Here is a 12,377-nt window from a genome sequence, read left to right as displayed (position 1 = left end):
AGCTACCGGAAACTCTTCACCAGTTGTTTCTAGTTTAACTTGTGCGTTACTATTCGTGTATACGTTTCTAATTATGCGGATGTATTTCTTTGGCACACCCTGATGCATTAGTGACTTCCAGAGTGAGTTATGTTTTATTGAGTCGAATGCTTTAGTGTAGTCAACAAAAGCGATGTATAAAGGTTTGCAGTATTCCTGACATTTTTCTACGAGCTGTTTTATGACATGCATATGATCGACCGTTGAGAAGCCCGCTCTAAAGCCAGCTTGTTCCATAGGTTGTTGTTCGTCTAAGAGTGCCGTTATTCTTTTCAATATCAACTTAGAAAATACCTTGTAGATATTTGACATGAGACTTATAGGCCTATAGTTCTCAATAACTGTCCTATCTCCTTTCTTATGCAGCAGAATAATTATACTCTTAGTCCATGAAGATGGTATATCCTCTGTTCTTAAGACGGTGTTGTATAATTCCGTGAGTTTTTTTAGGTTTTCTTGTTTGGTGATTGATACTTTTATCATCTCATTTGTTATATAGTCTGGTCCGGGGGCTTTATCATTTTTTTGACTTAATATAGCGTTTTCTACTTCTGATTGTAGGAAATCTGGTATATCTTCTATGTCGTCACTTTCGATATTTACGTTATTTTCTAATATATTATTATCTGCCGCGTAAAGTTCTCTATAAAAGTCAGTTGCAATTTTTATGATATCTTTTCTTTTTGTGGTTGATTTTCCTAATATATTCTTAACATTTGGTATCCATTTCTTTGTTTCATTCAGTTCTTTTAAAGCTTTTTTGATTCCACCTGTCCTTTCTATGTGATAGTTTAAAATTTTTGTTCTACGTTTCTTTCTGTCTTTTTTAATATTATTACTTATTCTTTTACTTATTTCTGAGATTGCTTTAAGGTTTTGTTGGTCTTTTCTATGTTTTAAAAGGTGTCTTCTTTTGTCAATTAGGTTTTTAGTTTCATCATCCATACGGCTTGACTTTGGTTTGGAATTAATTTTATTGAATAGAGGTCCAAATACTTCAGTTATTTCTTTAATATATTTTTCTTCAGTTAGATTTATTGCTTTATTTGTGAAATGTTGATTTGCTTTTATATGTGCTGTTACATTGAATTTGTTTCTACTTTTTCTTGGTTCGGTTTTATTTAGAGTTGCTCTCACCATTCTGTGATTAGTATTAAAATTAAACTGGTTCAAAATGTTTACATCTTGAAATGCTTTTCTATTGTTTGAAGTTATGTAATCTATTTCATTTTTGTATGATCCATCCGGAGACAGCCATGTCCATTTTTTGTTGGGATTTTTTTTGAAGAAGCTGTTCATAAATGCAAGATTATTTTCAAGTGCCATATTAATCATCCTGTTTCCATTTTTACTTCTTCTGCCAAAACCGTATTTGCCTAGTATTTTTTCTTCCCCTGGTTGTTGTACTCCTATTCTACCATTGAAATCTCCCATAACTATAATGTTTTTATGTGCATCTTTCAGAACTAATGATAGTTGTTCATAGAAGAGGTCTTTAGCATGATCTTCATACTGTTCAGTAGGAGCATATATTTGTACAATAGACCACATATTTTTATAACCTTTTAAATGCATATTAAGAATAGCTATTCTCTCCGAGATTCCCTTAAATTCAATGATATTTCTTTTTAAATATTTTTTAACCATGAAGCCTACACCATAACTTCCTTTTGTTTCTCCCTTATAAAATAATAAATAATCTTTATGTTCTTCAATACATTCTCCTAATCTTCTCATTTCGCTTAGTCCTATTATGTCCCATTTTATTTTTGTAAGCGCTTCTTCTAGTTCTATTAGTCTTTCTTGTGTTCTTAATGTTAGACAGTTTAGGGTGGAAATATAAAATTTGTTGTATCCTTTTGTTTTTATTTTATTATTATTATCTGTTATTGGAGCTGGAAGGGAATACAATACATTACAAATACGCAAAATGGAACAGCAATTGGGACAAGTATTATCGCAAATGTTAGAAACTATTCGAGGAATTCAAGTACAACAAGCGCAATTACAACAACAATTACAAAATACGGATAAATCGGTGAGTGGAATTACATTACAACCATACGACGAAAACAATGAAAGTTTCGCATCGTATTTACAGAGGTTAGAAAATTACATTAACCTAAAAGGAGTTACAAATGATAAAACAAAATCACAGATTTTTCTGAACTGCATTGGTCCTAAATACTATCAAGTTTTACAAAATACTACAGCACCTGATTCTCCGAAAACCAAATCATATTATGAACTGATACAATTATTGAAAAACCATATTGCACCTGAACCTGGTGAAGTAGCCCAACAGCACAAATTTTGTTTAAGACAACAATACGAATGTGAAAGTATTGCAAATTATGTTGCTGGTTTAAAAGAACTAGGGGGAAAATGTAACTTTCAATGTGCAAGCTGTCAACACAGCACATTTGAAACTCATCTGCGAGTACAATTCATACGAGGTCTCCGGAATTCAGAAATAAAAGAAAGATTATTACAAGAAAGCTCATCTACAAAGGTTGATGATTTAATTAAAATTGCAATGGCGATTGAGACATCTAAAGCTGAAACAAAAGAAATGTGTTCTGGCCAAGTAAACATTAACAAAATTTCAACTAAATCAAATTATTTCAAAAATAATACAAACATACATAAACCTAAAAATATAAATACATACAAAGATAAAAATATAAATAAATCATACAGTTCATATAACGAGAAGAAGAGAGAAATAAAATGTTTTCGATGTGGCAAAGAAAACCATACAGCAAGGCAATGTCGTTTGAAACATAAACTATTTTGCAAGAAATGTAAGACAAAGGGACACATGCAATCGGTATGTTTCAGAGAACAAAAACAAATTGAGTTAGTTCAGGATCAATTCACCGAGGAAGATGAAATATATGAAATACATAAGATATTTAACAATAACATACAGAGTGATAAATTTAACATAACCTTACAATTAAATGGAAAAATACATACCTTAGAACTGGATACAGGCGCTGCAGTTACTACATGCTCGACAAATTTTTATGAAAAATATTTTAATAATCTGAAACTTAAAGATACATCAGTAAAGCTAAGAACATACACAGGAGAAATAATACACCCATTAGGAACTTGCAATTTAAATATTCAGTATAAGAACACAGTTATTGAAGGAAGAATCTTTGTAATTGACCGCAAAGTAGACACCGTAGTTGGAAGAGAATGGCTTAGAAAATTGAACTTAAATTTTGAAGTAAATTCAATATACAAGGAAGAACAAGACATAACAGAAAAAGAATTCAAAAATAAATTACAAACATTATTAGAAGAATATAAAGAATTATTTACAGAAGAAATAGGTGAAATTAAAGATTATCAAGTCGCATTTAAATTGAAAGAAGATGCAGTTCCAGTTTATTTAAAGCCACGTCCAGTACCATTTGCATTGAAAAATCAAGTAGAGGCAGAAATTGACAGATTAGAAAAAGAAGGCATATTAGAAAAGGTTACATACTCACAGTGGGGTACACCAATTGTTCCTGTGATGAAACATAATGGAAAGGTACGCCTATGTGCCGACTACAGAGCTACATTAAATAAAAACCTAGAAAATGACAACTATCCAATCCCTCGAGTTGAAGAGATATTTTCAAAGCTCAGCGGTGGTAAATATTTTTGTACATTGGACATTAACCAAGAGTATTTACATATGAAGACAAATGATGATACAGCAGAGATGCAAGCCATAAGTACATGTAAGGGTACATACAAAGTAAGAAGACTGATGTTCGGTGTGAAAATAGCACCAAATGTTTGGCAAAGATACATGGATCAGACATTACAAGGATTAGAAGGTACAGCTTGTTTTTTTGATGATATCGCTTTACAAGGACATACATACATACAATTACTACAAAGAATCCGAAAGGTATTTAATAAACTTAAAGAATGTGGATTACACCTAAACAAGAAGAAGTGTCAATTTTTTCAAAAATCAGTTACATATCTTGGACATAAAATAAATGAAAAAGGATTACACCCTACAGAAGAAAAGATAAATGATATAAAGAATAGCCCACGTCCTACAGATGTTACATCTCTACGTACTTTCTTAGGAATGATAAATTATTATCAACAATTCATATCTAATTTGGCATCTAAACTAAATCCTTTATACAAGCTATTACAGAAAGATACAAAATTTATATGGAATAAAGAATGTGAAAAAGCATTTCAAGAGTTGAAAATTGAGCTATGTGGAGAAAAAGTACTTATACCGTTTCATGAGAACTTACCTGTCACATTAGCTACAGACGCATCTCCTACAGGATATGGAGCTGTTTTATCACACATTATGCCGGATAAAACTGAACGACCTATAGCATTTGCATCAAGATCCTTAACTAAAGCAGAGAGAGGTTACAGTCAGTTAGATAAGGAAGCAGCAGCTCTAGTATGGGGATTAAAGAAATTTTTCCAATACTGTTACGGCAGGAAGATAATACTCATTGTAGATAATCAACCATTAGCTAGAATTTTACACCCAGAGAAAGTTACACCAGCTACCACAGCCATACGTTTAGTACACTATGCAAACTTTTTAGCAGGATTTGACTATGAGATACGATTAAGGAAGACTACAGAACATGCGAATGCCGACTATTTTTCAAGAATACAATATACAGATACAACTGAAAGGAAAATAACATTACAAGGTGGAAGTAGATGGAAAGATACATCACAGACATACTGATCAGATAATAAAGACATCATGCTTGAGTGAGAATATTAATACACCAGATACTTACCGACCAACTTACCCGCAAGAGAGTTCACCCACACCAGCTTCACCTGAAAAAGAATGCATACAACCTAGCCCTACAGTAATAACACATACACCAAGAAGATCATCTATACAGCCAGTAGCAAGTCTAGGAAATTACCAACCAGAAAACCTTGTACCAGAAACAATTCCAGATACACATGAACCTACACCATCCAGAATTGAAATCCGTCGTAGTACTAGGATGAGAAAACCTCCCAATAGATTGAACCTTTAAATTTATAACGAGGGAGAGTGTTGGCGACATAATTTGGACATTTATAATCTGTGCAACTTACAGAGCCACCTGGCAACACTGTTATTCGGGGAGACATCTTTGATTTACATTTTACACGGCATTCTATACAATCCTTTCTGTTAATTACTATTTTACAATTGTTACATAAATAAAGTACATACGAGAGAATTATTACTTTCTATTATCATACAACCCGACATACATAACAGTTATATTTATTACATAAATGTATTTATAACTTTTTCTTGACAGTGTTTCATCGTTTTAAACATATTAGTTTTTATACATTGTCACACTTCAAAAATTTATTTTCCATCAAATGTCGGACAACTGTAATATTTTATTTTTATCGGACCAGCAAAAATAATACGACATTTGTAACATTTTTACGTAGGCATAGATATAAGTAAGTAGTAGTAGTATGCCGTAATAATAAATTTAAATAATTGTGTTCATATGCGTAAATAGTTGAAGCTTTGTTATTAAGTTAAGTTGTAAAAAATGTTAATTGCATAATATGTAATCGAACTGAAGCATTTTTACAAATAATTTGTATATAATATGACTTATAAGCATACCGTTCCTTTTATTAAGATCTGTGCTTAATTTACAAGTTGAAACGTTCATTGTATTAAGCAGGTACCTATTTAGCAATAGTAAGAGCATATTAAGACTGATGCAAATGTCTACTAAAGTGTCTGTACTGATTTGTGATTGGCTGTTTCATATGAAATTAATTGTAATATTTATATGTCTAAGAATGTATAAACGGCTAATGAATACTACTAATGGAATACAAAATAAAGCTACAGGTGAAAATATTCGTAACAAATTAGAATCAAATGTGTACTCAACATTCACAAATGTGACACAAATTTAATTGGATATAATAATACAGTAATGAGAGCCTTGTATAAAAATCAAGCGTCAGAATTAAGTAGAAGCTGTAGCGTGGAAATGGATAGTTATAAAAATATTCAGTATTTGTTGTTCTATAGGTGATTTCTATTTCACAATAAGCAATATAACATGCGAGGCTTTTCAATAATAATTAGTTATTCGTAAATATTTACAAAAAATCAATTAAAATACATGTTACAAAAATAATCTTACACGTTGAACTCTTTTATACTATACGAAATACCGTGACTTAGTGATACGTATAAATAAATTATAAAATTAGAATTTTGTAAAATGGACAAGTTTGACACACTTAGATGTACATAAATGGTAAGATATACATTTATTTTATACAGTTATACAGTAATACATAATTTATATTTAATAGTAAGTAGGTAATGAATCACGTACGTAGGATACATATAATTCGATTTCATATGTTCAGTATATAAACATTATGGCAAGAATATATATTATAATGAGGGCGTGATACGTAAATAAATATATAATGTTATATATACACTAGGCTGTCATGGCTATTTAATATTTTTATTATAAACGTACAATACTTACGTTGAAAGGTTGTTTAATATAAATTTAAACATTACTACATAAACAGGGTTCGAAACGAACTTTTTATACAAATACTTATAATTCATTACTCCTCAATTTCATAGTCCAATTTTATTATTATTTTAATTATTAGAACGTGGATTACTTTTATTAAAATTCGCTTTTTTCAGTCTTTCATCTTTAAGAGGGGTTCAAATAGGATGCAATTATAATGGAATACTTTGTTTAAAATGAATCTAATATATAAAAAACACGATATTATAAAGTTTCTTTTATGAAACGACTGATGTATTTTTATGAACAATTATAACGTTTTCTAGTCGTGCAGCGTGCTGCTAAATTATTAGACTTAAAAAAGAATGATTGACTTACAAATTCGAAGATATTTAATCTTAGATATAATAAAGTTTTTAAAATTCAATGTGCGTTTTGAGTTCAAAAAATAACTGACTACAATTTATAAAATAACGACAACTTATGAAACATAATAGATTAAATCAATGTAGGTAGGTACATAATATTTTCATGGAATATAAATTTTGGAAATTTACATATTAATACGAATTAGGCCGTAAACATAATAAAATTAAGAGGCTCAATTTTTTATTGATTGAATTTGGTTTACCAACCTTAAATTAAAACGCAGAAAGACTTTGTGGATTATGAATTAACTGTTTTATGTATCTTTTTCTCTTTTAGTTTAAAATTGAGCAAAACTCGCATCGTCTTCGTACGTAGGTAATTCTTTTACAAGATCATGAGTTCTATTTTAATTATTGGTATCTTCTATTATATCATTAGTTTCACTACTATTATCTAACGGTAAAATACATTCGTTTGTTTTATTTTCTTCAGGTTCAATACATATACGTGTTTCAGTCTGTAAAATGGACATAGGTGATTGTGGAGGGGAAGACAGAGGCGGTGCGCTACACGCTCGGATCTCTCTTTCTACAGAGAGATGTACCATTTCAACGGTGTCTGTTCTTTCCTCAGTGTTCACTCTGAAATTGACCCATTACATATTAATTTGAAATGATCTTACAATAAGCAAAATTCTTTGAAAGTTGTACGCCTAAATACCCATATCCATACCCATACCTCATATCATGTTTGGATGGTGAAGCGGCAACGGAGCTTCAGAAATAATTAACTGTTAAATATCTACATGCTTGTATAAGTGATTTCTTATAAATTTATAAGAAATCACATATAAGTGATTTCACGTATAAGTGCAGATTTCTTATAAGGTGGAGCCATTAATTAAGAGAAGAAGAAGATTTCTTATAAAGTTATAAGAAATCACTTATGTATGATATAAGTTAAATCATAGTTAAACTGTTACCTTGGTGGATATTCCTCAATCCCATTTATTGTATTCATTCGTTCTCCAGAAACAGCTGAAATAATATGTTTTTTGAAAAATAAACTGGTAACCTGTATAAGGTTGTTAATATGTATGTAAAAATGTATTGGTTATTTGTAATAAATGATTTGAATTAAAAATATGTATGAAAACTTACGTTGTGATATGTCATCAACAAGTCGTTGTTGCCGCGCGAGAGGTCGTCGCCGTGTGTTGTCACGCACGCGCAATGTCACCCCCGCGCATGCGCCGCTACCATGCAAGTCAAGTGCTAAAGACGATTGCGAACCACACTCCGATTCTGCTGCGCTAGCACTAGAAATGCAATAAAATAGTATTTATATTTATAGAGTAAATGTAATGAGTCTTTTATTTTGGTTAGAACAGTAATTTCCACGGTATACGAACTGACTAGTAATGGCATTTTTAATAATTAATTGGTGATTAATATTTAATATAAATAAATGGTCAGCAATAGACATACAATTTCTTACATTTATTGGTTGAATGGCAATTTTCGTTCATTACTATGAATTATGCAACTTGGTGTGAAGTAAATCCATACATGGTCAGTTCAATACCCTAACGTTAGTTTTGTAATAAATATTAAAAATATATCAACAAACATTATGGGCAGTTGGGAAGATATGAATGAATACACACAAAAATTACATTAGAAATCAATCTGGATCCTTTGCACATAAACAAATAAAATAAATGTAAGGAAAGTCAACATACCTCATTATGCCCGTAGGCTTATTTGTCTTATTCTTATTTAAGCGCATACATCATATATAAGCATTTGAAATGAATGTCTTGAATCGAATCAAGCCATAAATTCATTTGGTAATACATACATAATAATTAGTATAATGATACCTGACAGCTGATTGCGGAGGCTCATCTACAGAAAGCGCGTAGCGCCGTAGCGGTCGTCGTAGCGCAGTAACCGGCAACGTAGCGCGACCGCTAGCGCTACGTAAATCGGGCGCTGACCCGAAGCGTGCTTTTTCTTTAGCTCGTTCACCACCTCTGTACATACACTTACTATCCTATTCACAACTGAATAATGGGGTGGATATTGAATAATTAACGAGATATTTTTTTTGCTTAAAAAAAGTAGCAGTATGTTTTTGTATGCAAGGATTATGAATAAGCCTAAATCAATTCAAACGGGATAACTTTCCATTACTGACTGTGCAGTGTATATGGACTTGAAACACACATGCATTGTCTAAATTTGTGTTATGATGACTGAAATGTTAGAAAATAGTAAATCAACATTGTTACTGATTATAATTCGTGATCGTAATATATATATTAAATTTTTCTTAATTTTTTATATTGATTATTAATTATATTACGAATTTATTTCATTTGTAAAATGTATTCACACCTGTGATAGCAATCTGATTAAAGTGATCGGTTTTTTCTTGATTTAGTGCAAGCGTTGCCAGTATATTATATTTTCATATACATATTTATATATGAAACTTGGTGAAATGTAATTTTCATCTGGTAACCAGATTAGTAAAAGTCGATCTTGATTGATATTCTTTACTACTTTTCTACTAATAAAGGAATTGCGTTCTGATGTAAGTACGAAATGTTGTGAAATGTGATCTAAATTCTAACTCTACTCATTTAAAAGTGTTTCTAGCTACTAAAACATAATATTGTTAACCTTTTTCGTGTGTGAGGTTGTCGTATTCTATGAGTTTGTGGGAGAGGCAGTGCATGTGGTAGAGGAAGCACGTGGGGTAATCTATAGACGCCGAGTTGGTCAAGCCGAGCTGGGGTGGCGCAGGGGCCCCTTCGCGGTAACGGCCGCGGTATCGCTTGCGGCCGGGCGGGAGTGACTTTGGCTGCACTGTCTCGAGCCTCAAATGTCATCACGCACGCGGCGACTACGATGAAACCTGAAATGTTAATTTTTGTACTGAATTAGGTGTGCTTTTTATATTAGAGCAAGCTAGGGGCAAATGGGCCACTGGTCACAACCCCTGATAAAATTGCTGTACTATGTGATCGTAATTAAGAATATTTTTGATTCAGCGCTATTTTATGACGTCATAGGATATCATTCTAACGATCAATAAAAATCTTAACTAAGAAATAAAACATTAATCGTAATTTGATGAATGAGTAATAGTTAGTCAAAATAAACAGTAATTGGCATGAAAAAATGATTTATAAGGCGCGGGTCAAACACAAGCGGCGCAGGCGCGGGCGTGCCATAAGCGCACCTCTTGAATCTGTTTTGCACCACGTCCTTCTTATACATTTTGTATGAAAGAATTTTGAACAGGCGTCGAGACGGCACGCCACGGTTGTGCCAAGGTTGCGCCGCCTTTCCAAAATTATTTCATACAAAATGCCAATAGCGCACCTGATGCACGCCGGCAGCGCGCCCGCGGCGCGCCGCACCGCTTGTATATGTCCCGCGCCTAAGGAAATCGTACTTTTAAAATGACATATTGACACTAAATTGACGCATAAAGGTGACTTTCTATTCTTAATTGAATCGCATAGTATAAATATAAATCTTATAAATGTAGATTTTGTTATACATATAGTCACATCATCATCACTTCATGATAATATTATTAATTTAAGGTCAATAAATTGCATACTAAAGCTTTGTAGTATTCATAAAATGACAACAAATGTCACACCTCCAAATCCCATAACAATAGGTCCCGCGTATGATAGGTTATTGAGATGGAAGCCTCGCGCCTCATCTTTCACAGAGACAGTCGCGTTTCCGCGCACTTCCTGAGCTACTGATAATGTATCTGCGTAGTAACCTGTAAAATAGTTATTTGTTAGTCTTGTAAGATATATACCTACCTACTAAATAAAATTCAAAACTAATTACTAACGAATTACTTTTTATAATGTTCGGTAGCTTTTTTGTAAATTTAAATGACGCAGCCGACTAGCTCAAGACTAGCTCGATCAGCCGTTTCATAATTTTATTAATAACTGCCTGAATGATATTCAGCCAAGTAGCTCAAAGTTAAATTTAATAAATTGACTTGCAGATGCATATCGGGTTTTCATAAGAGTTACTACCGTTTTACCGCGTCAATTTTTTAATTCATAGGCTTTCAAAAACGGCTTATTAATATAATTCAATAGACAACACCTCTTATTATTCGCTTACAGCGTAACTTTCCATATAAGTGAAGCAATGTATACAATCAGCTATTTTTTAAATTTAATTAATAAAAGTGCATAAGTAAATTGTCTTGATTTTGCTAAATAGATACTTGTTACATGTACACCATGTATGTTATTGTACACCATGAGAAATAATTGTTATATTAAATCACATAAATTTAAATCAGATTAATTAATGTGATTTATCAATTTAATTAATTTCGGTTGATGGTGGGTAAGTAATCAACGTATGATTCATATATTGCGGCTGTAGCAAGTTGTGTGAATGCGGTTTTGTTGGTTCGTTAAATAACAACCTTACATTTCATTCCCCGATACTCATTTATAATTACACTCAATTGTGACCACCTCATTATCCATTACTAAATTACATGCGCTACTGAAGTGGTTAACAGTGTATTATTCAATATGTACCTATCAGAGTATTCAAATTTCAAACAGGGAAAATTATTTTCAAATTCGCTATGTTAAATTATCTGAATTTAATGTAAGTGGTTTTAGGTACGTTAATACATATAATTAATATTTTTTTACAATTTAAATATGTACATACTTCATTACGATGCAGATGGTAACAGTTAATGAAAACATACATTCATAGTCAGTCATTATTTAGTTCCTTAAATGGTGAATTGCTTTTTGTGTAAGTCATTAGCCTAAGCTTTAATTTGAGCTTTTGTAATATTTATTACTAAACTTTTTTAAAAACAGATTCCTTGAAGCATTGATTAGTGAGTAATAAATATTTAAACCATGCTACATAAATGTGTACCTATATGATAAGTAATAAACTTTGCATTTGCTGGCGTCGGATGTTCTGATCCGGAAATGTCTGTTTCGAAACGCTACCGGAAGTGCTTGTGCATGTCCATGCGCTCATTTCTACGGAAATGGCAAAGGTCTAATTATAAAACATGCTAAAATAAAAAAAAAAAAACAAGAATATATGAGAATAGAAATCGTAAAATAAAAACATATTTTTTTTAAACATGTAATATTCCGAACCATACAAAAATATACTTTATTTCGTGTTGTTGTTGTTGTTGGATACAATTTAAACCGTTGAAATAGAATAATTATTATATTCTTGTTCTATATTCGCGTTTTGTTTGCATTGAGCACACAATGCGTTAATATTTAAATATTGAATACCTATGACTGCCATAGCTCCTCCCAACAGCATCAGTAGCAAGCCAGCAGACAGCGCACGACATGCATGCCATAAACATTGTGAACTCATTTTCCCCTTC

At 31.9% G+C, this 12,377-nt stretch overlaps 1 protein-coding gene across 1 annotated transcript; it reads right to left on the bottom strand.

Moving 5' to 3' along the window:
• Window positions 1-7,172: 7,172 nt before the first annotated feature.
• On the bottom strand, window positions 7,173-12,377 carry LOC149483987 (uncharacterized). Its single transcript, XM_089702041.1, has 7 exons — window positions 12,280-12,377; window positions 10,620-10,751; window positions 9,629-9,863; window positions 8,824-8,976; window positions 8,102-8,259; window positions 7,924-7,978; window positions 7,173-7,582 (listed from the first exon to the last, which is right to left on the bottom strand). The coding sequence occupies exons 1-7, from the start codon at window positions 12,365-12,367 to the stop codon at window positions 7,348-7,350; spliced, it is 1,056 nt and encodes a 351-aa protein (XP_089558167.1). The 5' UTR covers window positions 12,368-12,377; the 3' UTR covers window positions 7,173-7,347.

Source organism: Colias philodice, chromosome 12 (genome assembly GCF_061535455.1).
Source record: "Colias philodice isolate Cphi_HAF_F1 chromosome 12, ilColPhil1 Martin Lab GWU primary, whole genome shotgun sequence".
Classification (NCBI taxonomy): Eukaryota; Metazoa; Arthropoda; class Insecta; order Lepidoptera; family Pieridae; genus Colias; species Colias philodice.
This window is presented reverse-complemented; position numbering and strand designations above follow the sequence as displayed.